The sequence below is a fragment of the Aedes aegypti genome, chromosome 2, assembly GCF_002204515.2.
Source record: "Aedes aegypti strain LVP_AGWG chromosome 2, AaegL5.0 Primary Assembly, whole genome shotgun sequence".
NCBI classification, from domain to species: domain Eukaryota; kingdom Metazoa; phylum Arthropoda; class Insecta; order Diptera; family Culicidae; genus Aedes; species Aedes aegypti.
The window spans coordinates 241,067,170-241,094,753 of NC_035108.1; the positions used below are offsets into that span (position 1 = coordinate 241,067,170).

Here is a 27,584-nt window from a genome sequence, read left to right on the forward strand (position 1 = left end):
CGGCACTGCTCAAACGTCAAATTAGTGAACTCGTGCATTGGTTCATTGACATCTCGATGATGCGAGCGTTATCTCACGCTTGGGTAGGGGAAGGGGTGGTAAAATGAACACCTTAAAGAAATCATCTTGTTTCTGACAGAAAAACGAGGAATTTGTATAGTTCTATCCCACAAAATCAAAAACAGGGATGTTATCTATAGCAGCACCACGAATTCAGACTAAAATTGCTGAATTTTGTCGCTAGCAAAAAACGATGGAAATGTTCATTTTACCTGCACTATGTTGGTAAAATGAACAGCTGTTAGTGGTAAAATGAACATCATTCAAAAAACGCGAGCAGAACAAATATTTCTGAAAATTTTTATTGCCCTACCGAAAATATATTTATTAATGCTCTTTAATGAATGTTCGAATCCTCTGAGCAGAATCTCAAATTGAGAAACTTAAAAGTAGATGGAGTACCGTGTATCTTTTAATTCCGCTCCTAAATGCTTATCTTTGACAGATACACGTATTTCGACTACCACTTGCAGTCTTCTTCAGTGTCAGTTACTCGTATCCACTACGAGGAACTGACACTGAAGAAGACAGCAAGTGGTAGTCGAAATACGCGTATCTGTCAAAGATAAGCATTTTGGAGCGGAATTAAAAGGTACACGGTACTCCATCTACTTTTAAGTTTCTCAATTTATTAATGATTGTAACTCATTCAAAGAGAATTTTAAAGGTATCACATTTGACCTCATATCATAACGATATTTCCCTCACTGAAAACCCTAAAGTCTTCCGAGCTAAAAGTTACGTCAGTTCTAATTTTCAAACGTGGTGTTCTTAAATCTTAGTTTTCGTTGATATTTTCACTTCAATTGACCTACGTATCAACTCGAACACTCTTATTTATGCTATAAATCGTCCGTGCGTGATAAAAAATTATCGAAATTTGTTTTTTCTCGACAAAAGGCAAGGTGTTCACACAGAGAAACAGACGTAACACTTAGAACAAATCGCGATCAAAATCATAGTCGCGAAAACATGTACGCCCAATGCTAAAAATTCTGTAGTTGGCCGATGGACCAACAGGTGGCGGTAGTGTGAACGTCATACACGAACAAAAACGACGCGAGCGCTGCGGGTGGTCGATTGTCCACCTACCATATATTCGAATCGATCGTTAAAAAGTTGGTCGATGGACAGCGATGAGAGGGTGACGTCTGTTTGTCTGTGGTGTTCATTTTACCACCCCGGTTCATTTTACCACCACTTCCCCTACATGACGGTTACCCATAACACATCGGGGGACAAGACACTATACACTTTAATTATAAGTAACTAACTAAGTAATAGACACCACACAGTAGGTTAGTGTGAAAACCTCGCGAAAACTGGAAGGGTATAAAGTGCCTGTTTGATTTTAGCAACATGCCTCAAAAAAATCATGTTGCCTAAATTGAACCGTTCCAAAATTTAACAATTGTTTTTGTTAAAAATTTTATCACCGTAATAATGACCACGACTTAAATTTGCCTATTGTGAGTATGATAAGTCTTAAGAAGGTCCACAGAAACATAGAGATTGACAGAATTTGTGACTGACCATGATCCTTTGTTTCGTGTGCATGGATTTCCGTGTTGCCAAATTCAAACCGAGTCAAATTCGAACGGGCACTGTACGGTTAAAAGTATTCTTAGTGAACATAGTATTCTAATGATCCCTTAAACACTTGTTATGGAACGATGCTCCACTATTTTGACGTTTGAGCGGTGCCGAATTCACTCGTTTCCATGGTAACATAAATAACACGGCACGGCTCAAACGTCAAAGAATGAACGCGTGCATTGGTCCATACCCCTAGGACAGGATGTGACAGCTCAATTAAGACTGCCTTGTTGTTTTTCAGTCGATAACCTTGACGATACAAAAGCCAGTGTTACCAGTATCCTTTTTAAGCAAATCTTGTTAACAAACTGAAAAATCAAGGTTCACGATTTGATTGTTTCGTACACACTCCATTCCAGGTTAAAATTGACACTAATAGGGTCCTAAAGCCCTGTCCCGATTTTAGTGCCAAACGCTTAAGTTTAGGCCAAAAATACATGTTTACTCAATTTTCTAATGTTTTTCGTTGGTTTACGTCCAAAAAACATTTTTTTATGTTTTTTTAGATTTTGTCACACCCCTTGGCTTAAACTCAAATTTTGGGTGTATTTTGTTCTCCGTGTCCCTTCCAAAATGTCAGATAGGAACAACCCCAGTGTTAAAACTAAAACCCCTGTGGTGTTTTTGTCGACTAAGCGAACGTCAAACATGATCTCAAGTGTCAAGGTTCATTTATGGACCCAATTTTTAAATTGAAGTTTAAACATGATATAGTCGTTATTTGAGCGGGAAAAAATGCTAAAGTACTTGAAGTAACATGCTCTTTCGTGTTGTTAAATAAAAACAATATTTTATTAAAAATTTTAGGACCCAATTCCATCATATTGATCTTTGATTAGGTATTTTTTTATTCATTTTAGCATTGTAGGAGCACATACTTTGAACTCAATATCGAATATATATTGGTTTGAAACAAAAAGATTCAATGAAAAATTTACGAACTTTTGATAAAACAAAATCTAATCTATGAACTAGCAACAAAGTGCCCTGTTGCAATCAAAGTCAACGATGTAGAAGTAGGCCTTTGCTAAAACGACCAATTAGAAGTGTTTTTTTTGACAGGCATTGGTTTCATTCTTTGTACTTTGACCTGTCACGTCTTGTCTTAGCCATTGGGTAAGTGATCCCTTAATTGTGGGTGTTCCTATAGTTGCGGTAGTGCCGTTTTCACTGATTTTATCACATTAACCACAGAACCGACACTGCCAATCGACGTATTGGCTTCTTGATACACGGAATAGTTGAAAAGAGCGTCCAAATTGCTTTAAAACTGATGAAATATCACTAAAATTGCTAAAACGTTTCTTACTTGTACCAATAGTTGCGGTAAAGTGTTCCTATAGTGGAGGGTCCCATAAGAAAACAACGGATACCACAACTATAGGAACGCAAATTAAAAATATACCGCAACTAAAGGAACAGTGTACCAAAAGTGGAGGTATTATTTTTCACTGACATGCCGTGGATTACTGCGATGAAATCATTTTTCTCATTAAGCCAATGGTCGTTTCTTCCCGTCACAACATTAACATGTACAATAATTGCGCTTATTGAATTTAGGCGATTAAATGAGATTCAGTCGTGCTTAGTACCTCCACTATTGGTACAGCTACCCTACCCTATCTCAGCAATTATTCTCCTGCTTGTTGCGTAAAAAAAACTATGCTGGCATTATACCGGGCAAACGCTTGCTGTCCGAACTCGCTGACGCTCGTCGGACCTAAAAATGGAAAAAAACATCCTCTGTTTGCATTATACCGGGCAAACGTCTGGATTTGCTGTTTGCATGACACCGAATAGATCCTATACACACCTTTCGGATATCGGAGACTTCGGCGGACTTCTGCCGACTCAGTACCTCCATCCTCAATGCGGCTTCGACGCATGTAAATTTTGCACTGTTTACTGACATGACTGCATTTAACAAAGCATGGACTTGTTCTTTCATATCCAAGCTTTATTCTTTAGGTTTGTAACTTTAATTCGGCCTTCTGAGATTGGGCCTTCAGTGATTCGCCTTTTTGTGATTCGGCCTTTTGTGGTAGGCTAGAATGTATTCGGCCTTCTGTGATAATCACCTCTGGACAATCCCAGAAACTTTTCCTCGAGGAATGTGTCTGAAAAAAACTATGTAACGCTCTCTATTCGTTCTAGAAAACCATAGTTTCTTGACATTTTAGAGATAAGTTCGTTACAAATCAGTGAGGTGGCATCCAATTTTTTACTATGGAATTTGGATCCCCTTGTCTGCCTCTTGTCACAAACAGACATTGAAGGGTAAAACCTTGTTTAACAAACCAAGCTCCCTCGTTTATCGAACTGATTCAATTCAGGAAACTCCCGATCTAGTTCGTAATTCAAAGTTCCAGAGTATAAGAAGTTTTAGAAACACTCACCTGATCCGGCGGCAAACTAGTGGGATCGAACCGCGGCTGGCCGGCGTCATTCCATGTGATGGCCGGCGACTTGCGCATCTTTGGTATCCTCATGGGACTGAGCAAAATTTCCTCCTTCTCCGGTGTGGTAATGTCCGCCTGCGGGTCCGGCCCCAACGGAGGCATCGGATGGTAAATGTACTTAATGGAGAGAGCAACGATGGGGACACTCCAGCAATCGATCCAACCGGCCGACCGCTGGCAGACTTTGCGCCATTTTTTCCCTAGTAAATCGGTTCGGTTCTTGATGCTGCCGTCTCGCGTCAGAATGCGGGCGTGTTTGTCCAGGGCAACGAGAATGGGTTTGGTGCTGGACTGCTCTGGGAGGTACATGCTCAGATCGAGACCTTCGCCGTGTATCCAGAAGACGATCGGAATTTTCGTGGGCAGGAAGTCATCGAAGGGTAGAGTGAAGCTGAGATCGAACAGGTCGCCACAGAAGGCGAGATGGTGGTTCTCCTGGTTGGTGCTGGAACAGTCGATCCAGTTGAATTCGTTGCTTAGGGTGATGATTTCGAATTCCTGCAGGATGACGCCGAACTTCCATGTGTATGGAACGAAGCTGAGAATGTCCGGGCGGGCTTTTGAAGCCCAATCATCGATCAGATCGGTGAAGAAGTACTTGTGGGAGTACACGATGTAGGCGGTCGCTTTGGTTCCGGTCAGGTTGATTGTCCACTCCTGATGTTCGTTCCAGCGCACCGGATAGTGAACTTTGACATTGAACTGGAGCGTCTCACATTCGGCTAGACTTCGATACTGAAGACTGGTCGTTGCCTCGACATGCAACAGTTGTCCAGTGACCTTGGTAGTGAAGCCATCCTGTAGCGTTATCCATGGAAGAGTGACTTCCAGGCAAGATCCGGCTCCGATATTCACATGAACGGCGTTTGTTTCTTTGTTCTTCGAGAACAGAATGTCGATTGTCGCTTCATTGAGGGTGCACAAGTTGATGTCGAAGGCTTGCATTTCTCGGCGGTCACCCGGTTTCGGGGGTTTTGTGACCTGCATAGCTTGATAGTCAGGTGGGAAGAAGAACTTGAAGAGGTTGTCTCTTTGGCGATCTGCCCATGGTCCGTAGCTAAAATCGGTGCCTTTGCCACACTTGATGTCAATTCCCCAAACGGGCGGAGATGCTTCTACTACATCCCCGTTGGCAAGCGTCAAGGTTACAGGCTCTTCAGGAACAATTCCTGCTTCATCCATGTAGAAATACAACTCCATGTTGTTCGACATCATGACCACAAATCCCTCACCCATGTATCGAGGTGGTTCGTCAACTAATCCGGTGTACTTCGGACTTGGGGCCAACAGTACCTTTGAATTCTCCACTTTGGCCTTGACAAAGTGCATAAAGTGGTCCAGCTTGGACACTGCGGGTTTAGTGCTGTAGACGCAGTGAGCTTCTTCCACACAAATTGAGAGCGTTGTCGGGGTGAGTCGATTTCCGAAAACGAACCTTCCGGAACAGATGTCAATCTTGATCACCGGGATCAAATCCCGCCAAGTGGTAGCGGTCATAGCCTCTGGCCGCGGCTTCTTCACCTTTGTATGCTGTACGTTGCTTTGTCGTTGATTCTCGTAGTTCATAGCTTGCTCCTTAAAGCGGGCAATCTCCTCGGCACTCATGTTCTCCGTCGGGATCAACACAGAGGGCTTCAGTCCAAAAGTTCGCTCGAGCTTCGCATACAAATCTGAACGATTGTACACATGCAGCTCGAATCCGTTGAGCATGATGGACAGTCTCGTATCCGAGTGGGATAGATCTTCCGAAACGTCCTTCGGAACATACGACCGCCACCATCGGAATATGAAGTATCCATCCTGGACACGAACCGTGTAATCATAGGTCACATAAACGAAATCCCGAAACATAATTTTCCCGGCCAATGGGTTCACATTGAGAGAACCAATCTTAAAGTAAGCACCTCTCACAAACAGCCGATTCGCCAACTTGGTGATAACGTAACCAAACAGGCGGGAATTGTAGAACGTTATGTACACTACCCAGATGATCGAGGTGAGTAACGACAGCAGCAACCACACCTGAAAGAAGAAAATCAGAGACAGTCAGTTATTTGCATATTTAAGAACCATAATTCACCATTTCTCACCATGTTCTTGTCCAGTTTCATGTCCTCGATCGACTGAGTCGTGTTGAACTGGCCCATGCTCAAGTCCAGGTCCAGATCGATAAGATCTGGCCCCTCCGACACTTCGTAGCTCATCTTGATGACGCGTTTGTGTTGGTCACAATCCTGCGGTGGGATGGAACGTAGTAAAAGGGGACTATCAAAAGAGTGATTAAGCGCTGCTATAGCAGAACAACAACAAAAAAGTGACGACGCATTACGCGGTTTGCGAATTGCTCAATACCATAAGCGAAAAACTACTCATTGCAGGCGTTCCCAACGTGAAGTACTGACGGACTTGGCGAATAATGGCTTATCAAAACACTTATAAGGTAACGCAATGCGAACACATTCGCCGTAGCTTTAACACTTCAGTAATCGCGCTGTTGTAATTTGTACAATAAGGCGGTTCAAAATTTTAAAATGTTCGAAAGTCCAATGTCCCATATCTTCCTTACCATTCTTACCATAAAAAAGAGGTCTGATTTAAAGGTGGCCCAAAGACAATGTAGGTTTATATGGAAATTAGTAAAATTAGAAATTTGGAAATCCCAAAAACCTTAGTTCTGGAATGTAAGTACAAATTCATCATCCTATAGTGAAAACTCTTTGTACAATCCATAATAAGGAAATTTGCTGTAGATAGCAGTTCAATCTGATGGATAGGAGAAGAGATGTTAATGAGTTTGTTTGCTATTATTTACCTTCAAATGGGATTATAGCCTTGCAAACATTTACAAAAAATCCCAATCAAACTAAGTTAAAAAGGGATTTGTTTCTTCAGCTACATTCTTTATTAAAATTTGAAGAATAAATTTTCACTGTGAGATGTTAAGTTTTTACTTACATTACAGTACTAACGTGTTTCGAACTTTTTTCATAATTTCTATTCGGTAATTTCCATATAAACCTACATTGTCTTTGGGCCACCTTTAAATCATTACCGAGAAAGCTGAACATTTCACAGAACACTATTTTTATGGTAAGGATGGTAATGATGGTAAGAAAGATATGGGAGATTGGATTTTCAAACATTTTTAAATTTTGAATCGCCCTATTGTACAACAGTGGTAAAAAAACCTTGCTGATCGTACACAGAATTAGCGTGGTGATTCTGACGGTGGCAAACCACGTGACAACTGAAAGGGTCGTGAATCATAATACGCGCACCTGAAAGCATAAAGCACGACCAGTTTCTTACCAAGTAGCAAATCATTCCTATAGGGTAGTATCACCGGTTTTAAATAAGACTAAGAGGAAAAAAAAATTTCTTATAAGGTAGGGAAAAAGCACTAATTTTGACCTACAAGAATTCTGTGCCAATTTTCGGATTTCCATACAAAGTAGGCCGAAATCGTTTGGATGTGTCGAAAATTAGTACTAGGTCGAAAATTGTTGCTCTTCCCCTACCGTGGGGCAAGTGTATATGTAGTTGAAATTCTTCAAATTCTAAAATGAAATAAATTAGGTCGTATATATTTTTTAGCTAGACTCTCACTATATGTAAGCGGTATGCTAAATTTAATTTTTATGTGAAATTGAAAAAAATACAGAAAAAGTTTTTGAAAGATGTCGTTTTACTTTTCACTTGCCGCAAGCGAGCATGTCCTTTCAATGAGAGTTCTATGTTATGTGCACAAAGTGTATATCAACCTTTCCCAGGGCTGGTAGCGACTGGGTGCCTTGAAAATAGGATCTTAAAGACCTGTTGCCTGAAAAAAAACTAAACAGGAACTGGAGAGACCAAACAAAACCAAGAAAATAAAACAAAATCTTATATAAGCCTGAAGATAAGTGTTTGATATTTCATAGAATCAGATCATACATTTATCTAAGATCTAAGACTTTTTGAGAATCTCCTGCTTATATTACTGTAATGTGTTTTTTCATGATGTTGAGATAAAATCCCTAAGAATTTTCTAAAGAAATTCTAATAGAATTTTGTGTAGGAATGATCGGACGAACTATTGGTAAAATTGCTATTCTTTGAAATTTAATTCAGATTTTGTGAGAAATATTTGGAATAACTGTAGAAGCAATTCTTGGTTGAAATGCTGGAGCAATTCCTAGAAGAAAAAAATCTACAACAGTTTTATGATAAATCCTAGTGTTGTAGCGGAACTCAACCACGCTCCAATCGTCGACCATTGTTTTATACAATCTATAGAATGGATCATTGAAGGTAGTTTTTGTCAGTGCTCACCGCATCAAAACAAAGGCGCCACTGTATATGGGATTTAACATTATGACAGCATTGCTGTTCTGTCAAACACACAAAGCTACGGTGGCGCTATCTATGCTTTCCATAGCGACCGTTTTGATTATTTTAATGATCCATTGCCTAAAATTTTCTCTCTCCCAAATCATAAATGCGACAATTTGGTCGCTGATGCTTTGTATTCCCCATCAATTGTTATCGTATCACATGAATTGTATTTAAAAGGAAATAAGAATATAGCTTGAGGTCAGTTGAAAGTGTAACCCATATACTGTCTCGCGTACTTATTTTCCCTCCGTTCACAGTCTCGAAGTTCACCGGCATTTTTCGGACCTCACGGAAACACCCAGGTTCGATTTTTTTTGAGGAATTCCTGAAAGAGTTCTTAATCTTTTTATCGAATAAACTCGCAAGAAATGTTGGGTTTCTGGGAGTAAACGTGGATGAATTCTTGAAGGAATCCACATTAGCAAGCGGATAAATTATTGCAGAGATCCCAAAACCATTTTTTTTTTCTTCAAAAACTCTGAAATAAAACTTTATGGATTTTTTCGCTCTACTAGAGTAACAACTGAAAAATTCAGGTAATGAATTAGTAGGAAAATATATGGAGGATTTTTTTTTCGACACAGTATGAACGATAGTTTTTGCTGTTTTTCTATGCATTTCATGGCGTTTTCCTTAAGTGGCCTATATTACCCAGATCACCCCAATTTTTTTTTAATGGAATTTCAACGTTTTTTTACTTTTTCAGTTTTCAACAAGCTAACATATCGATATGCAATGCCGGTAGTTGTTAAAACTTCTACTCGGCTGGTTAGCCGTAAACGATAAATCACAAAATAAAAAAAAAAAGTATTCGCGTAGGTTAATTGGTGTAAACCGATAAGTTTAGTGAAAATCTTTTTTTTTGTCGAATGGCATTAATTGCAACCGAACGTACGTTCGATTTACAAGATTTGTCTTGGAGTCGTTTTTAGCGAATTGTCCGGTAATTCATTCAAATCGGCGCCCCATTAAACATTTGACAGTTCAACAACCGACTGAATAGGTTTGGAAATCTGCCGTCGGTTGCATCGACGCTTATTGAAGTTATTGACAATCGATTGTTTAAATACAATTAAATATCTCTGTTGGAATTTATAAAGGAATTTTCATGAAAGGAATTTATGAAGATACATATTTTAAATAAAAGTTAATAAGAAACACTGAAAAAAAATCTGGGAGCATTCCTGAAGTTAACTCTGAAGGATTATCTGCGGAGGAGGAATATTAGTTTGAGGAATTCTAGCACGAATGTTTAGAGGAATTCTTTTATATATTTGTTGGGAGCTTGTTTGGATAGCTCCTATGATAATATTTGAATAAAGTCTAGAAATATTTCCTGAAAAGATAAATGGGAGAACCTGAATAAATCCTTGCTAGAATATTGTGCATTCAGATTAATTTTAGACAGAAGTTCATAAGAGAAATTAAATATCACCAATAAGGCTTCGGCGGAATTCGGCGTCGGCATTCTAACGAAGTGCTACGCCGGCAAAGGCATTCTTTATGCGTCGGCGAAGCACTAAATTAGAATGCCGACGCCGAACTTCTAATTGTCACTCGAATTGTCAATATATAAAAGAATCCTCTTGTACTGTACGACCAAATATCCAAACCCTGTCAGAAACACACACATAAATGTTTTATAGCAAGTCTGTGGATTAAATGAATAAAACAGACCATCGAGGTCTTTAGTTCTGGACTGTGACTGAGAGCAGACGTGTTTCTTTATAGTTCCGAAATATCTTAAAAGTTTATACAAAAATTATAAAAGTGGCGACTGCAGGAGAAGATATTTTTTGTTCAAGTTTGGTGATTTGAGAAGTTGTGTAGTATTTATCTCAGCAGTGGTTTGGGGAAGCGTGCATAATCAATTGCCCTGTGAGAGAAGAAATCAGTATTCAAAAATCTGCATAGCGTGGTCAGTGGGCTAGGACAAAGCATCTGACACGTGGGTGTATATTAGAAAGAGATTGCAAAGTGATATCGACATTGGTTGGATAGTGAAAATCGTGGAATAGCGTTTTCATGAAAATTTCATGCCGTAGTTAACAGATAAGTTTCATTTAGATTCAATCAATTTTACGATCAATTCAGCCATTTTGTAACTTGGAAGTCAAGCCTTAGAAAATTTGTAAAGCTGATATCTTTTGTGTATGGACAATAGGTTGAATTGTGTATTGAACGAAGGATCAGTGCCAGCTATTATACGGTGAGTTGAGTGTGAGAACAAAGGTGAGACACCGGCGGCCCGATAGTGAAGCGTGAGAACTGTTAAAGTGAGTATTGAGTATACCGAAAGGCTTTGAAGGCATCAGTGAGCGAGGGAAGGCATCAGTGAGCGAGAGAAGACATCAGTGAGTGAGTGAAGCCATCAGTGAGCGAGGGAAGACATCAGTGAGCGAGAGAAGACATCAGTGAGCGAGTGAAGACATCAGTGAGCGAGGGAAGACATCAGTGAGCGAGAGAAGACATCAGTGAGCGAGAGAAGACATCAACCTTTGGTGAGCAACCAAGTAGAAATTGATTGAGTGACGGCTGAAATTAGTTATCGGAGAAGAGAAACTACGATTGGTACCACTAGGCAATCCACGAAGTGTACAGCAACACTAGAGCACGTTTGGCCGTTGGTTCAGCGACATCAGCGGGGTGCTGTGGAATAACTGGGTAACGACTTGTAACATCTTTAACACGTAAGGAAATTAAAAGCGAAGTAAGTGTTTCTATTTTCTGCTATATTTTGTTTTTAGTGATTCAACCATGTCATCTTTGATCGGCACCGTGGATCATTATGTGCGTGGCTCCAGTTTTGGAGATTATATGGAACGCATGAACATTTTATATTCTTTGAAGAGGTCAAGTTGATATTTCCAGGAGTTCCAATTGCGTCCATAAATTATGAACAAATGATTGAAAAACTTAAAGAGCGTCTAGATAAAGTCAAACCTAACATGTTATACAGACATAAATTCAATGCTCGTACACAGGGTGTTGATGAACCAGCTGAGAACTATGTGTTGGCTTTGAAATTGTTAGCGAGCCAGTGTGGTTTTGGTGCATACAAGGATGAAGCAGTTAAAGACAAAATTATTTTCGGTTTGCGTGATGAGGAATTAAAACACACTTTACTAATGAAAGACAATATGACGTTAGAAGAAGTTGAAGAATTAGTGGTACGTACTGAATTAGCAAAACTTCGCGCAAAAGAGTGTAAAGATAGAGATGATATGGTAAAGAGTGTCAATTCTGTGAAATATCGTTTGGGTAATAGAAGTGATCAGGATGGTTTCAGCAAGGACAGCAGATTGACGCGCGCATATGACAATCGGTATCGTAGTCGCAGTAGAAGTTTGAGTAGAGAACGTGATCGTGTATTCAATTATAACCGAAATGACCGTAGGAATTATCGAGATGATGAATCTAAACGATACCAAGCGCGTCGCGTTTATGAAGACGACAATCCGCATGCTAATGTCATTTGCAATTATTGCAAAAAACGTGGACACGTAAAGCGAAATTGTTTTAAGCTCAAGAACAGAAAATATGTGAATTTTGTAGAGGAACAACAGATAGATAGCTATGATTTCAAAAGGCTTAGTATTAGGGATTCAGAGGATGAAGAAGTCGACTACCCATGTATGATGATTTCTACTAAACATAAAATTAGTAAGCCTTGCCTTGTTAGCGCGTTGATTGAGAAAATCAAATTAAACATGGAAATTGATTGTGGTGCGGCAGTTTCGGTTATCAGTTTAACGACATACAAGAAACATTTCTTTAACATCCAAGTATCCAGCTGCAATAGTCGTTTAGTGGTAGTGAATTGACAACAGTTGGGCATATTCGGGAAAATGGACGTGGACGTTATTGTTAACAACATTCAGCATGAGGTCTCTCTAATCATTCTAGACGGTCCAATAAGTTTCGTTGCTTTGTTGGGCAGAAATTGGTTAGACATTTTCTATCCCAGTTGGAGGAACATCTTTGGAAGTAGCCTGAATATAAACTATGTAAATGACAAACAGCAGATATCAACGCTAGGGTTTGAAGCGGATCTAGTACTTAAAGAGGAAAGGCCGGTGTTTCGGAAAGCGTATGAGGTGCCCTTCAAATTAAAGGACAAGGTGATCGAACATTTGGATTCCTTGGAGAAGCAGAATGTTATAACTCCGATTAAGGAATACAACCAAGGCTCATCGAAATCAATTACGAATAGTTCCACCTCGACCAACGAGCACTACTATACATATTCCAATCCAACGAGAAAAGCGACGTTACAGTGAGAGTGAATCTGAAGAGGAGTTTCATGGTTTCCCTGATGTCCCGGCAATTCCGCATGGAGCACAGTCAGAAAATGTGGGCAAACGGCTCAAGTACACCCGACGAAGTCCAATTGCAACACGTAGCTCAACTCGATCGAAACTCCACCATGATTAGACAACGCCGAATAGACAGATCATCCAGTAGCAGTGAAGTACGTTCCGTATTCTCATTGAGTCCTGGAAACCGGCCAAAAATGAAAATATTTCATATAATTGCAATATAAAATGTGTTAAGTTATTAATTCAATGAATTATCGAAATCAAGAAGAAATAATTACTAGTGGATAAGTTGAAAGTAAATTTTGAATAGCATAATTGAAATTTTAACATTATTAAAAGAAAATTAATGTTCATGTTCTACATGATTTCGAATTAGATTATTTTTTAAGGAAATGTTCAGAGTAGTTACTTTAGGGGAAAGAATTGTACTGTACGACCAAATATCCAAACCCTGTCAGAAACACACACATAAATGTTTTATAGCAAGTCTGTGGATTAAATGAATAAAACAGACCATCGAGGTCTTTAGTTCTGGACTGTGACTGAGAGCAGACGTGTTTCTTTATAGTTCCGAAATATCTTAAAACTTTATACAAAAATTATAAAACCTCTCAGGAACCCGTGCATTATTTAATGGATTCCTTAGAGAATAAATGTTAAGAGCTTGGGAGAAATTTTTGCAGAAAATCCTACAGGAATTCTTGTAATGTTTAAAAAAAAAAACATCGAATGGAAACCTGAAGGAGTTACTGAAACCCCTAAACACTTTAGCAGGAATATATGGATAAATCACCCAAAAACTTCCTAGGAACTTGTGGAGAAGTCATGTGAGAAACAATCGTGAAAAAATCCCTGGAAAACGAGACAAATGTGTTGAAATATCCTTAGAACAACGCATAGGGGAATTCATTGAGAAATTCTCAAAGTGACACTTGAACGAATCTCTTGAAAAGTTCCAGAAAATTTGTGGCAGGTTACCTCAAGAAAACTTATGAGACATCTACAGGAAATCTTTCAGAAATTTTTAGAAAAATCAATATGGTGGTACCCTTTTCTTGACACCTTTAATCAATGCTTTTTAACCTACTGAGCTCACATTTGGTTACAATATGCATCGCATCAAAGTGCTTCTTATTGCATTTAGACAATTCGCTCAAGGAAAATCCCTAATCGAAATTTACGCTAACAAAAACGATATTTTTTCAGAAACAGTTCCTAAGGAGGTCTAGAAAAAAAACCCTCCAAGAATTTATAGTAGAATTCTTCGAAGAAAAAACAGAGGAATTCTATTCCTCTCTAATATCTGAGACTATTTACTAGGAAATCGCTGGAGCAATATGATAAAAGTTCCAAAAGAATCCTAGACAGAATTTCATGAGAAATCTGTGACATAATGAAATAATTTTGTAGGGAACACATTTTGTTGGGAATGTTTCGGAATTGTCTGTGGATTCCAAGAGGTGTCTGTAAAGGATATTTAAGTAATACTTGGAATAATCTTTTGAAAAATTGAAACAAAAAAATCATTGGATAACTTTTGGCAGATTCACTGAAAAGATTCCTTTGGAGAAACGCTAGAGGCGCGTATGGAGTAATTTTTAGAGGAGCTCTAGGAGTTAAGAATTCTTTTTTTTTTGTGAAATGCATGAACAAATGCCGAGAACAATCTTTGGAACATTTTCGAAAGCATCCCTGAAAGAATCTATATAAATCAAAATGGAGTGGTGTTTGTATGTCACGGAATGGTTTGCGAACGGGCCGCCAGATTTTGACAATTCTTTCACTAAAGTATTCGTAAAGTGTTCCGACGTGTTTGTGTGTATGAAAAGTCCAGAATATTCGCCGGGAAAGTCGAAAGTGAACGGAACTATTATTTTGTATGGGACGTTGCATGGGGTTTTTCAACAGCCTACTTGATGGCAAGACGAAGTTTGCCGGGACCACTAGTCAATAATAATCCTTGAAGGTGGTCCGAATAAAATAAATGCAATAATCCCAGAAAACATGTGAAGCAATTCTACTTGAAGTTTCTCGAAGAATTCACTGTGGAATCGTTTGAAATTCTTGAACTCCAGAAAAAACTTGGAAGACATATTTTTGAAGCAGTGCACGAAGCAGTCAGTGAAGAAATCAACAAAAATAAAAACATATCGTAGAAATCATTATCTGTATCTGTAATCTGCATAAGACATTTCTGGACAAATAGATAAACAAAATATTTGTTAAACTGGAAACATTTCTGAAGAAATTCATATTTATTGAGGTATTTCTGAATAAAATCTAAACACTGTAAAGAATAAATGAAGATTTTACTTGGAAACTTACTCGATATATTTTTGAAAGAACTAGAAGAGTAATTCCTGGATGAAACGTTGAAGAAATTTCTAGAATAATTTCTGGAGGTACTTAGTCAAATATGAATCACTGATCGAGTTTAACCCTCTAATACCCAACCCCGCCTTTAAACGGGGTACACTTTGTAATTTTGTGTATTTTTTCGTAGCTCGGAAATTAAAATGATTTTATTTTTGGCTTAAACCTTGACTCATAACACGCATATAAGAAACGTATTATATAACCTACAAACGTTTTATATAACCTACAAATGCCTGGGATTCATTTAACGTGTATTATAAAAAATCGAAACTTTTATATTTTTCTACGATCAACCTATCACAGAAGAAGAGCCTGATGGTATTGAAATAATTTCAAATCTGTTTTTCCGTTAGATACACGGAAAATAAAAAATGTTCCAGAAAAAATTAAAAAAATCATATTTTCAAAAGTATAGTAAAAACTCAAATTTTTATTATTGTCAAAAATCAGTAACCAGAAGCGGCTTCAAGAAAAAAATTAAAAGGATAGGGATGTTCAAAAATAAAAATAATAAAAATCAAAATTCATAAATTTGCGAAGAAAAATAATTCATTGCCCAAACCGTGTTTAGAATGATTTTATATTTTCATTTTCATTTTCATTTTGCAGCGTTTGGTGGGGCAATGAGAGCGCAAGTCAGTCCAAAGCCGGGGGCAGGGATTGGTAATGGCCGTAATAGTCTATGCGGACCACTTGAACACCATAGGAAATGATAGGAAGGGTTGGGGTAGGGTATAGGAAATTGGAGAAGACTTGACACAGTAATGCGATTAATGCTGCAAAATGTAAATGTGCTGAGAGCAATTTAATTTGAGTTTTGAAGCTTGGTTTGATTTATTAAAATTTCAAACAATTGTACAAGTAAGAAAGAATGAGCTGATCGCTTTATAGAAATTTAATAAACAACAAAGTAATAACAATATGAGAGTGATGCTAAGAACTGCTGATGGCCCGATGCGACGCTTTAGGAGCTTTTGATAATGATTGAACATTACTATAAAGAACGAAATTCAATCGATGGTGACAACTTTACAAACTTTATCTGTTTTTATTATGTACAGATATAAAATTATAATTCAGTTCACTGATTGGCGGTGCTGATTTATATAAAAAAAAATTGATATTTTTAAAATGAAATGTGTTACTTACTCATGTGGTTCATACTTCCCTGACCAGAATTATTCTGTTTTGAGCATCTTTTTCGAAGCTATTCTATCCAGTTATCCATTGACTGCTTACGATTCTGAAATTATTCTTATTGTGCATGCTCATGCATTATATTAGTAATGATCATAATCATGCAACAGATAAGAAGGTGAGAAAGAGAGAATTAGGAACAGTGATTAGTAATGAATAATTATGTAGTTTTGTTAGAATAATAAACAATTAAACAGCACTAATGAATAGCTTAAAAAATGACATTACAGCATAGCTGAGCCTTTCGGATCATAAGACCGATGTATAGAAATAATTTGTTTCGAAATTGTCCGCGTGGTCTTCTAGTGCCCCTATTAGATCAGAATCAGTCATAGACATACATACCGAATGCTCGCCATGACCCTATGACCAACATTTGTATATGTATAGCCTTAGCTGATGTGGCTTTTCTAATAGGTAGTTCTTTCACTCATTGATTGTCTTCAAAACCTTGTCAAGTATAGAAAATTGATTTTATTTCATTTATGACTACATTGAAGCTACATTTTACTTATCGAGTATTAGGTATTATTTTATGTTTTTATCCCTATTGATATTATCAAGGCCAGAATTCCCAGTGAGTGAAGAATTTTATAGTACTAGAACACCATAGAAGATCGCTAAACATTACCTAATCATGGAACGGCTTTTTGCTCTATTATTTTAAGTAGATGCTATTGATCTCCCTTTGCTCCTATCCGCAACCCGGTGCACGCGCCCTGTTGGTTTTCGAAAACCTCGTAGAAGATTACAAACCGTCAATGGCATTCCCAATTACTACCCCACATTGCACATTCAAGGGTCTGACTGTGCTCCTAACCCACCCTCAGTTTGTAATCTTCTCGCCAGTTTGAAATTATATTTTCCCGAAGTGAAAGTAATTTTGATGAGTGATAGCCGTACTATGCAGTAGTTTAACCAGAATCTTTAGGTCAGAAGACAAAATCTAAATTTTGTAATAAAAAGGTTGCCATTGCTTTGAAATTCACCCAATATCTAATCAAAGCTACTAACAACAGCGATCAATCATCAAAACTCATCGCTCCCTGGAAAATATAATCCCAAGCCCAGGGTGTTTAGAATGATTTTATATAACGAAAAATAATATTTAGATCGAAAACAAAAATTTGGGTATTAGAGGGTTAAGAGTTCCTGAATAAAGAAAAGCTCTTATTTAAGGGGCCCAGATAGCCGTAGCGGTAAACGCGCAGCTATTCAGCAAGACCACGCTGAGGGTCGTGGGTTCGAATCCCACCGGTCGAGGATCTTTTCGGGTTGGAAATTTTCTCGACTTCCCAGGGCATAGAGTATCTTCGTACCTGCCACACGATATACACATGCAAAAATGGTCATTGGCATAGTAAGCTCTCAGTTAATAACTGTGGAAGTGCTCATAAGAACACTAAGCTGAGAAGCAGGCTTTGTCCCAGTGGGGATGTAACGCCAGAGAGAAGAAGTCTTATTAGATTTCCTGGAACAATCTCTGGAGGAATTTTGGAGCAAATATTGTGATAAACCGTAGACGAATTCATAGAAAGAATAACTGGAGAAGTAATTAAAATAATCGACGTAGGAACTTTTTCACGAATTCTTGTAGGAAAAACCTTAACCGAAATTCTGGAATAAACTCTTGAGGATTTTCTTGGAAAAACTCCTGTGGGAATTTTTAGAAAAATTAACGGAGATGAACCAGCCTAGGGCTGAAAATCTCCTTAATAAAGCTATAATAATAATAATTTAGAAAATTTGATACAAAATTTCTTAAAAGATACCTACTACCAGCCCTGTACACTAAAATCAGTAGCTGCAAAAAGATTGCGAGCCACTGCTGAGAAGCGACCTTCACCAACAAAAACGGTAGTAGCAAAGCAAATGTATGGGTGAAAAAAAAAATAGCATTAAAAATTAAAGACTCGACGAAGAGCAAACAAAGTCATTCGCACTTACTATTACAGGAAGCAAAAATGTAGAGTAAAGGTCAACGACCGCGTCTCAGAGCTGATAATCCAAAGCCTTAGAAGCAACAAGTGGATGTGTTGTGCTCAGTTGCCCTGTACAGGAATCAATCAGCTGATTGCCAGACGAGCGCGCAGCAGAAAATGAAAGTGAAACGAGACGCTTTCGCCGCTTGCGTGAAAAAACGTAAACAAATTCCTCCCAACCACCCACTGATCGAAACCAAAACAATTTGACAGCATTCCACCTTCAAACTTCACCTCCTACACCCGCAGCATACCCAAAAGCGACCAGGCAGAAACAGCCTACTGCCAGCCTCGAAAAATCGATTTCTGACGGGAAGACCTCGCAAAATCAATAATGGCTCCCTTCCAAACTGCGTACATCACTAATTTCACTGGATTATCGCGACGATTCACCGCCAAACTCATTTCCTCATTACGATGCAATAAGCTTATCACTAAATCCATCCATTATCAGTGGAATTAGTCATCAATCAGCTCCATTCAAGTAGATTATGACCTAGACCCACCCAAATCGGGAAGCACTGAGTTGTGTAATTTTCTTTTCGCTGGATCTCGCACTAAACACGCACCGAACCGAAGAAATTTATCTTCACTCGATCACTCACCTTCTTAACTAACTAACGAACGTAAATGTATTCCATGAATCTAAATAAAAAGCACAATTTTCTACGAAAAACTAAACATCACAGATTGATTTGCAAACACGATCGCCATCTTGTTTTTCCGACTTTGACAGATCCGAGCGGGACACAGACTGAGGTACAGATGAAGTTCTTGTTGCGAAACCGTTAAATGCCTTTATTTTGTTTTCAATCGCAACATCAAACCAGAAAAATCAATCACCTAGCTTGACGAAATGAGGAAGTAAATTATGCACCAATAAAGCATTCAAATTTCCCCGTAATAACCATAAAATTCCACTGCAAGCACAAAGCTGTGGGTTTTGACAGTTCCAGTCTGTGCGGTGTCTGTGCCGTTTGTGCTGGTAGTGTGCTGGCAAGATTGGCCACTCAGGCAAAGGTGCTGTCACTCGGTATAAGGCGCCACCAGGGCACCGGCACACAGCATGGGTGATTATTGGTAAACATTGGTGGCACGAAAACGATTTCGACTTTTTTGTTTCGAATTTGATTGCGGGTTCAATAATAATATTCTGTAAATTTAAGTAATTAAAGTTGATTTTGATCGAAAACCCGACCAATTATGATGATTTTCATTCATAAATTCACGTTTGAAATTCACACCGGTGTGACGTCACGTGTTTGTTGTTTTCCTTGACGCCGGTTAGTGCTGTGAGTGAGCTTGCGCTATTCAACGTGTGGTGGCTAGAAGTCTTTTGGACAACAGATGGCATGAAACGCACTTTCCCCTGTTGGTGAAGTTTATCATGGATCATATCGTAAGCGAGGAGCGTTTTTCGCGCAATAATCTAGTGACAGCATTGCTGGGTTTTGAAATGAAATCACGTGCTAGTGACCGTTGGTAAGGATTAGAGAGACTGTTTCAGTAAAAAAAACTGAGTGATTGTTTTATGTTCTGATGCAGAGTTAGGGTAAATGTATAATTAGTGGTGCATCTAAGTAAAAATATTGCTGTTTGCATTTGAGATGCAAATATTGACTTAAGGTGAAGCGGCGTGTAACTCAAAGAATCATTAGAATCATCATTGATGTAATAGTAGTAGTGTCGCCTTTCCATGTGTGTTTTCAAAACAAACAAACAAAAAATATAACATTTGTGTTTAGCATATTTTTATGTAAACACATGGGAAATTTAGTAGATTGACGAGTATTGGAAATCAAAATCAACTCTTCAATCATACATATGAAAAGAAAACATTACAATTTAATGAAGGGCAACGGAATTTCTCTGTTTCTAATTGAATTTATCGCATATTTTTGTTATGTATCGGTACGGTTTATGTTTGCAAGGGATGACGGTGTTGCCAAGTGATTGGTGACAGATTTTTCTAGCAATTGTTATATGCTTGTTTTCGGAACATTTGCTGCATGTTATAAAAACTTATCATTTTGCAAATAATTTTCCATCACAAGATCACTGATTTAATAAAATTTCAATGATTTTTGTGATCAACTCACATAAAATGCTATGATTTTACAGATAGCAACTCTGACATCACTGCGCTCAACGATCGCGATGATTGTGCACACACGATAGACGCGTCCCGACGCATCGCACTGTGGAGCTTTTCAATTATTTTGGGTGGTCCAAATTGATAAACTCTTGGTATGATTTTATGCTTCATAGAGATGCTTTTCGTAATTTGAGAGAATCGAAAAACAAACAACGTATGAGTTTCAAGTTTCTATGCTTTGCCCAACCTTTCCGTACTGAAAATTAATACAACAGGAAAAAAGTTGGATATTTTAGACTATAAACACAGGCATGTCTCAGTGTGCGGTGGCGGCGTCGATTCGCAGCAAGTGAAAACCACCGCCATAATAGTTTCGAGTGTTGCGGTTGATAAAACTTTATAAATATTTGATTCCCGTTTGAAATGTGTTCCTTTAAGGAAAGTGAATGAAAGATTTGTTTAGTGGAAGTGTAGTGAACGCAATATAAAATCCAAAATACAAATGTTTGCTGCAGAATTACAATGGAAAAGGTAAGCACCTTCTATTTACAAGTGTAGTTGTGTGAGGCAATGAAATGCGGCATAAAATCGGAGATTTTTTTCGAGAATATAAATCTCATGTATATTGTCGCTAAATTGATAATGCTGTATCTGAAAGTGTTGTTTAAATATTGAAATACCACCTGAAGCATTTTTCTTTGCATAAATTATCCATTAAATCAGGTGATAAGCAGTTATATTTCATCGATGCTGCAAATACCAATACCATCATAACAATATGTTAATGATTTCGGAAGAAGCCATTTTGTGATGACGCACCAAAAGGCCTTAACGTCCTCCAAATGCGGTAACACAAAACAATCAAAGGACACCTAGCAACGATCATACAAATCACCGCCGTCCTAGCAAGAAAAATCTATCTTTGACGCCGCATTTCTTGTGAAAAATCTTACCGCATTTGATATTTGCATTTCAAACGCACACAGCACTAACTAAAACCAAAGTCTTTTGTTCCGTACAAGATAAGTGAAAATTTCTTTGATAAAATTGATTAAAATTTCCTTGACCCGATGTAAAGTTCAACCACAGACAAACAGACGTAACACTTAGAACAAATCTCATCAAAATCATAGTCACGAGGACATGTACGCCCAATGCTAAAATCAGCGTGTTTGGCCGACGGGCCAACAGATGGCGGTAGTGTGTAAACGCCAAAAACGAATAAAAACGAAGCAAGCGCTGCGGGTGGCGGATTGGCCACCTAACATATGGAAGCAAATCTCGAGTTTTAGTGAACCGATGAAGCTGAAAATTTATCGGGTTGTGCACTACATATATAGAATCATAGGGATACATTTTCGCATCGATATATGGAGTGGTTCTTGAGATTTGCTTCTTGAAATGGATAAGGTGATTATGATGACGTCCCGTGTGGCCTTAAATACCATAATCCGGGATAACATCAATCAGTTTTTTTATATTTCTTGAAAATTTCATTTGAAAGTGCGAATGTTGCAAGTTTTATATTTTTGAAACGAGTACTGGCACCCGTCGCTTGTAACTGTATACCACAGACAAACAGACGTCACACTCTCATCGCTGTCCATCGACCAACTTTTTAACGATCGATTCGAATATCTGGTAGGTGGTCAATCGACCACCCGCAGCGCTCGCGTCGTTTTTGTTCGTGTTTGACGTTTACACACTACCGCCACCTGTTGGCCCATCGGCCAACTACAGTGTTTTTAGCATTGGGCGTATATGTTTTCGCGACTATGATTTTGATCGCAATTTGTTCTAAGTGTTACGTCTGTTTCTCTGTGTATATACTGTGTTATGTTTTTTGAAAGATTTAAGGTGAATTAAATTAGAATTGTGCGCGCTTTCAAACTGCATAGCAAGTTTTTGAGCTTTTTCGTAATTAGTTAGTAATAATTTGTTTCTCTTTTCCAATGCCAAAATTGGCTTCTGAGTTTTTTTTTTCAAAACTTTGTTTTTTGTTTCTTAATTGTGAAAATCGTTTCTTGACTTCTTTTTGCAAGTCCTGCCATATAATTTTCATAGCGGGATCGCGAGTGCGTTGAAATTGTCTTCTCCTCACGTTTTTAAAAAGGATCTAGAGTTTAAGATCATCGTCTATAACCATGGATTAAAATTTAACTTTACATTTTGGAATTGCAATGCGCCTGGCTTCAACAATGGAATTTGTTAAAGTTTCAGGAGTCATTGTTCATTGTTCATTATCAATATGATAAGGGTCCCGCCACATACCCCTACAAAGGTTTGAGCTAGACGATATATCTTTAAGATAATTATTATGATCAATTTAATCAGATATTGCAAAACGAAACGGTCTGATTATTTTTTACAGATATAAATAACATAGAAATTTTCATACTATACAGCAACAAAGAAATTTTGTAAACACCATTGATCTTAACCACAGATGTTCATAAGCATAACCAGTGATCATGAAATTCCAACAAAATCCAAAACCTTGTTAGGATTGAAAACTCCGCAAGACGGTTTCAAAACTATCGACAACATTCGCATTTTCAAGAAGTTTCCGACATTCAACCAGCGAGCCTACTAATAATCCAAAGAATCCTTCAACAGTGTAATTGTCCAATTTTGTTTACAAATCATAAAATAGTCATTTATACCTGTACACCGCGCGCGAGACTTAAACTTTTGTAGACTTTACAAAAAATAGATTTTAAGCTAAAGCTACGTCCACAATATAAAAATCCATCATCATTATCAGGGTGAACATAATAGTTTATCTATACCCTAATGAAATAAAACAAATAAATTATGCAATCAAATATGAATGATGATTGCAACTCCCCCACATGCCCCATCAAGTCGATCATCACGATAAACAAAAAAGTTAGGATCTCTTTTGAGTTTAGATCCAGGCACGGTGTACTACATTGAGAAGGTGATATATTCCGAAATTTGACAGCTACTTGACGACGTCATTCCTATCCACCTCGAACAAATTTGCGAAAAAAAATAATCTAGTGGTCCGAAAGGTATATGGTACGATAGGAGTGACGTCACATGTTTACAATCAAACTTGATATTTACATCAGTGAAGAGCCTGCCTTGTTAATTTTTATGCCGTGGATCCAGGTTTCAAGCACGTTTCAGTAATAACTGCTATATGCACGTTATTAACTGTAAGAAAATTAAACAGCTCGTCCTCTTTACCATTCAGAGAACGAGCATTCCAATTTAAAATATTTAAATTATTATTTGGATCCATTAGAAAAACGTAATCCAATAACAATTTGATTTGTAAATTTTACACCTACTTGGACTGCTTCAGTCATAGTGGTGGCTTTGAACATTGCATCAATCATTAGATTCAATTGTTCAGTTAGAAAATTAAAATCAGAGCCAGACATGTCATGTGATTTCCCATTAGAATTTTTGGTAGACGAAGAAGCGGAGTTACCTGTGGCGGTAGGGTTTTTTCCTTTTGATTTGAAACAAGTAGAATGGGTACCCATGGATCGAACAGGGGAGGAGTTCAAATTTCCTGCTACGATATCGGCAAAGGATTTACCGTGGGTAGATACATTCGAAATTGAAAGATTCGAACGGCTACCCGACGGATTAAAATTAGTTTGTGAATGAGCATGATTATGATCTTCCTGATGGTTAGCCCCGCAATTACAGCATATGAATTTGGTGGTATCTTCCTTCACTAGACAGACGTCTTTGGCGTGAGAAGAACCTCCGCAAATCATGCATTTAGCATCCATGCGACAATTTTTTTGTACCATGACCCCACTTTTGGCACCGACGGCACTGAGTGGGGTTCTGGTAATTTCCTCCAGGTTTCTGGAAATGTTCCCATGTCACACGGACATCAAACAAAAGTTTTGCTTTTTCTAAAGCTTTAATATTATTTAGTTCTTTTTTGTTAAAGCGAACTAAATAAAATTCTTGAGAAAGCCCTTTCCGAACAATGCCAGATTGGGTTCTCTTTTTCATAATGATTACTTGGACTGGGGAAAATCCAAGTATATCATTTATTCCATTTTTGATCTCTTCAGGTGACTTATAGTCACTAGAGAGACCTTTCAAGACAACTTTGAGCAAACGTTCAGTTTTGTCGTCATAAGTAAAAAAATGTGCTTCTTCTCTTCAAGATGTTTGAGAAGAAGTTCACGATCTTTAAGAGTTTCCGGCAAAACGCGACAGTCTCCTTTCTTTGCGATTTGGAAGGAAACCTTGATTCCCCTAATGGAGTTCAAGATCTCCTGCCTAAATCCCCCAAATTCGGAACAACTGACCACGATAGGCGGCACTCTTTGCTTCCTCACTTGAATCAAAGAGCCTGGGCTAGAGGCTGCTTCGATTTGGTGTTCGGAAAATTTGTCTAGAGCATCGAACTGATTGCTCATTTCTATACAATTATTCATTTCACCCTTGGAAGAAAGTTCGCATTCCGGGGAAGCGTCCTTTCTTCCATTCTTGCCACGTGTAGTGACAGTTTTAAAACCTCCATTTTTGGAAGGAAGTAGTGAATTCAGAGATTCACCCTTCCTTTTGTTTGTTGTTGATACCATGTTTAACCCTTCCATTACCAACCCCCCTAAACGAGTGTTGGAAAAAACACGTTTTGGGCTGTAACTTTTTTGGTTTTTGGTATTTTTAAATTTTAATTTAATTTTGACACAAGAAGCGCATATCCTTCTAGTTTGAGGGCTTGGACAAAATTTTAGGATTGGTCACCTGGTTCCGGAGTTATTCCGGAATCAAAATGGGTGTTTCGAATTGGCCACTTTCCAAAAAGTGAATTTGCAATATGAAATCAGCTGATTTTTTACAATGATTAGCTCTATAACGATGAGGATGGATGTCTACAAGGCCATCATGGTCACTGCACGCCGCGGATCACAATTTCCGGATGTTCCGGGGAACCGGTTCCGGGGCCATTTTTGGAAGCGAGTCAATACTATCATGCGACACATCAAACTTCATGATTTTTCAAATAATTGCATTCTATGACTGAGCTGCATAGTTCAGAATCCATTTGGCCACTTTGGAACCGGTATCCGGGTTTCCAAGGAACCGGTTCTGGGGTCAATTATTAAAAATCAGCAAACATTGTCATGCGACACATCAAACTTCATGATTTTTCAAATAATTACATTCTATGACTGAGTTGCACAGCTCAGAACCCATTTGGCCACTTTGGAACCGGTATCCGGGTTTCCGAGGAACCGGTTTCGGGGTCAATTATTAAAACTCAGTAAACATTGTCATGCGACACATCAAACTTCATGATTTTTCAAATGATTGCATTCTATGACTGAGCTGAACAGTTCAAAACCCATTTGGTCACTTTGGAACCGGTATCCGGGTGTCCGAGAAACCGGTTCCGGGGTCAATTATTAAAAATCAGTAAACATTGTTTATACCGTGGCTGGATTGAATAGTGTAGAACTCTTATGGTCACTTATCTGGGTCCGTTATCTGGGTTTCTGGGGAATCGTTTGCGGGATCAAAAGATGAGTTTATACTGTCATACGATACACCAAACATTACAATATTTTAGGATAGTAAATTTATAGGATAGGTATTTCTACGATGAACAACATTGCCGAAGACAGCAAAGCAATCCGATGCTTGTTAAAAAAGTTATTAAGCATAGTCTTTTCGGAAATTTTGCCCGATTCTGTTATTACTGTACGTGTTAATTAACGTCGCCTTGCCAATAGGTTTCCATTGAATAACTTTTTTCACAAGTGTCGGATTGTTTCGCCGTCTTCGGCAATATTCTTCATCGTAAAAATACCTATCGAGGTCTGTGTTCAGAATGTTTATAGAGGTCAATGGGCGACCTCTGGCGATTTTTCTTTGCAAAAGTAAGTTTTTCCAAAGTGAATCCCATACAAACTTTGAACGACTGGCGCTAAAATATAGTTTCTCCGATCGAGCTGAAAATTTGCACAGTTGTTATGGAACCGAAATGCAATTCAAAAAGTAGACTGGAACGAGAATCCAAATTTTGTCCCACACTAATGCCCATTATCAAAGGTTACTACACGGAGAAATATTTTGACCTAATTTTTGAGTTTACTTTACCCAAAATTAGGTATATCAATTATAGTTTCAACCCAAAATCTCTCGATTTTCTCTTTCTCCCACACGAATGTTGTCAAAAGTAGAGAGAGCTGCATCTACCCAATGGGGGTACTTTGGCCCAATAAGCCAAATTTGGGTAAATGCAACTTTTCTTATGTTTGGGTCGAAAGAACTCAATTTTGCGTTGAATCAACCCAAAATTGAGTATATTTTTCTAATGGAATTAAAGCCAAACTACCTAGTGGGGACCTTGGAAATTTAGCCAAAATTGAGTTATTGGGCTCAACTAAGGAATTGCGTTGAAACAACCCAAAATTGAGTTGAATTCCGTCTCCGTGTAGACTAGGTTTCAGTGATCCAAAGCAAATTTCAAATACGAAATGACGTCTGTTTGTTTATTATTTTCCTGGTAACGGAGTGATTTTAAATCTAGTGTTCATTTACACAAATGTTCTTTGTTTCGATCTCTCTCTATATCGATGGTCCTTTCGATATCGAGATGTGGAGAGTAGACTGTATCACAGTTTTACAAAGATGTCTTTCAAAAATGCCTCTAGAAATACTTATAGAGAAATCTTCTCTTGTGAAGCAATTTCTTGAGAAATTCTTTAGAGCTCTATAAGTGATAATTCAGAATTCTATAGAAATGTTTTTAGAAATTTCCATGATTTATTTAAGGTATTTGTAGACAAATTTCATTAGATTGCAAGATGTCATACTGTAATGTCCCGATTTTATCAGCCCCATGATGCATTTAGGGTTGACAAAATCTGGACATTACAGTATGACATCTTGCAATCTAATGAAATTTGTCTACAAATACCTTAAATAAATCATGGAAATTTCTAAAAACATTTCTATAGAATTCTGAATTATCACTTATATAGCTCTGAAGAATTTCTCATGAAATTGCTTCACAAGAGAAGATTTCTCTATAAGTATTTCTAGAGGAATTTTTGAAAGACATCTTTGTAAAACTGTGATACAGTCTACTCTCCACATCTCGATATCGAAGGGACCATCG

General features: G+C 38.0%; 1 protein-coding gene across 7 annotated transcripts in view; it reads right to left on the minus strand.

The window, feature by feature from the left end:
• LOC5571145 (uncharacterized protein KIAA1109) overlaps positions 1–19,108 on the minus strand; it is a 113,700-nt gene extending 94,592 nt beyond the window's left edge. For all 7 annotated transcript variants that reach the window (XM_021844583.1, XM_021844587.1, XM_021844584.1 and 4 more), the window contains exons 1-3: positions 18,969–19,108; positions 6,206–6,349; positions 4,053–6,137 (exon numbers count right to left, since the gene is read on the minus strand). In XM_021844583.1, the coding sequence (XP_021700275.1) occupies positions 4,053–6,137; positions 6,206–6,319 (2,199 nt within the window). In that variant the 5' untranslated portion in view covers positions 6,320–6,349; positions 18,969–19,108. The remainder of the gene's footprint in view (positions 1–4,052; positions 6,138–6,205; positions 6,350–18,968) is intronic.
• Between the last annotated feature and the right edge of the window lie 8,476 nt (positions 19,109–27,584).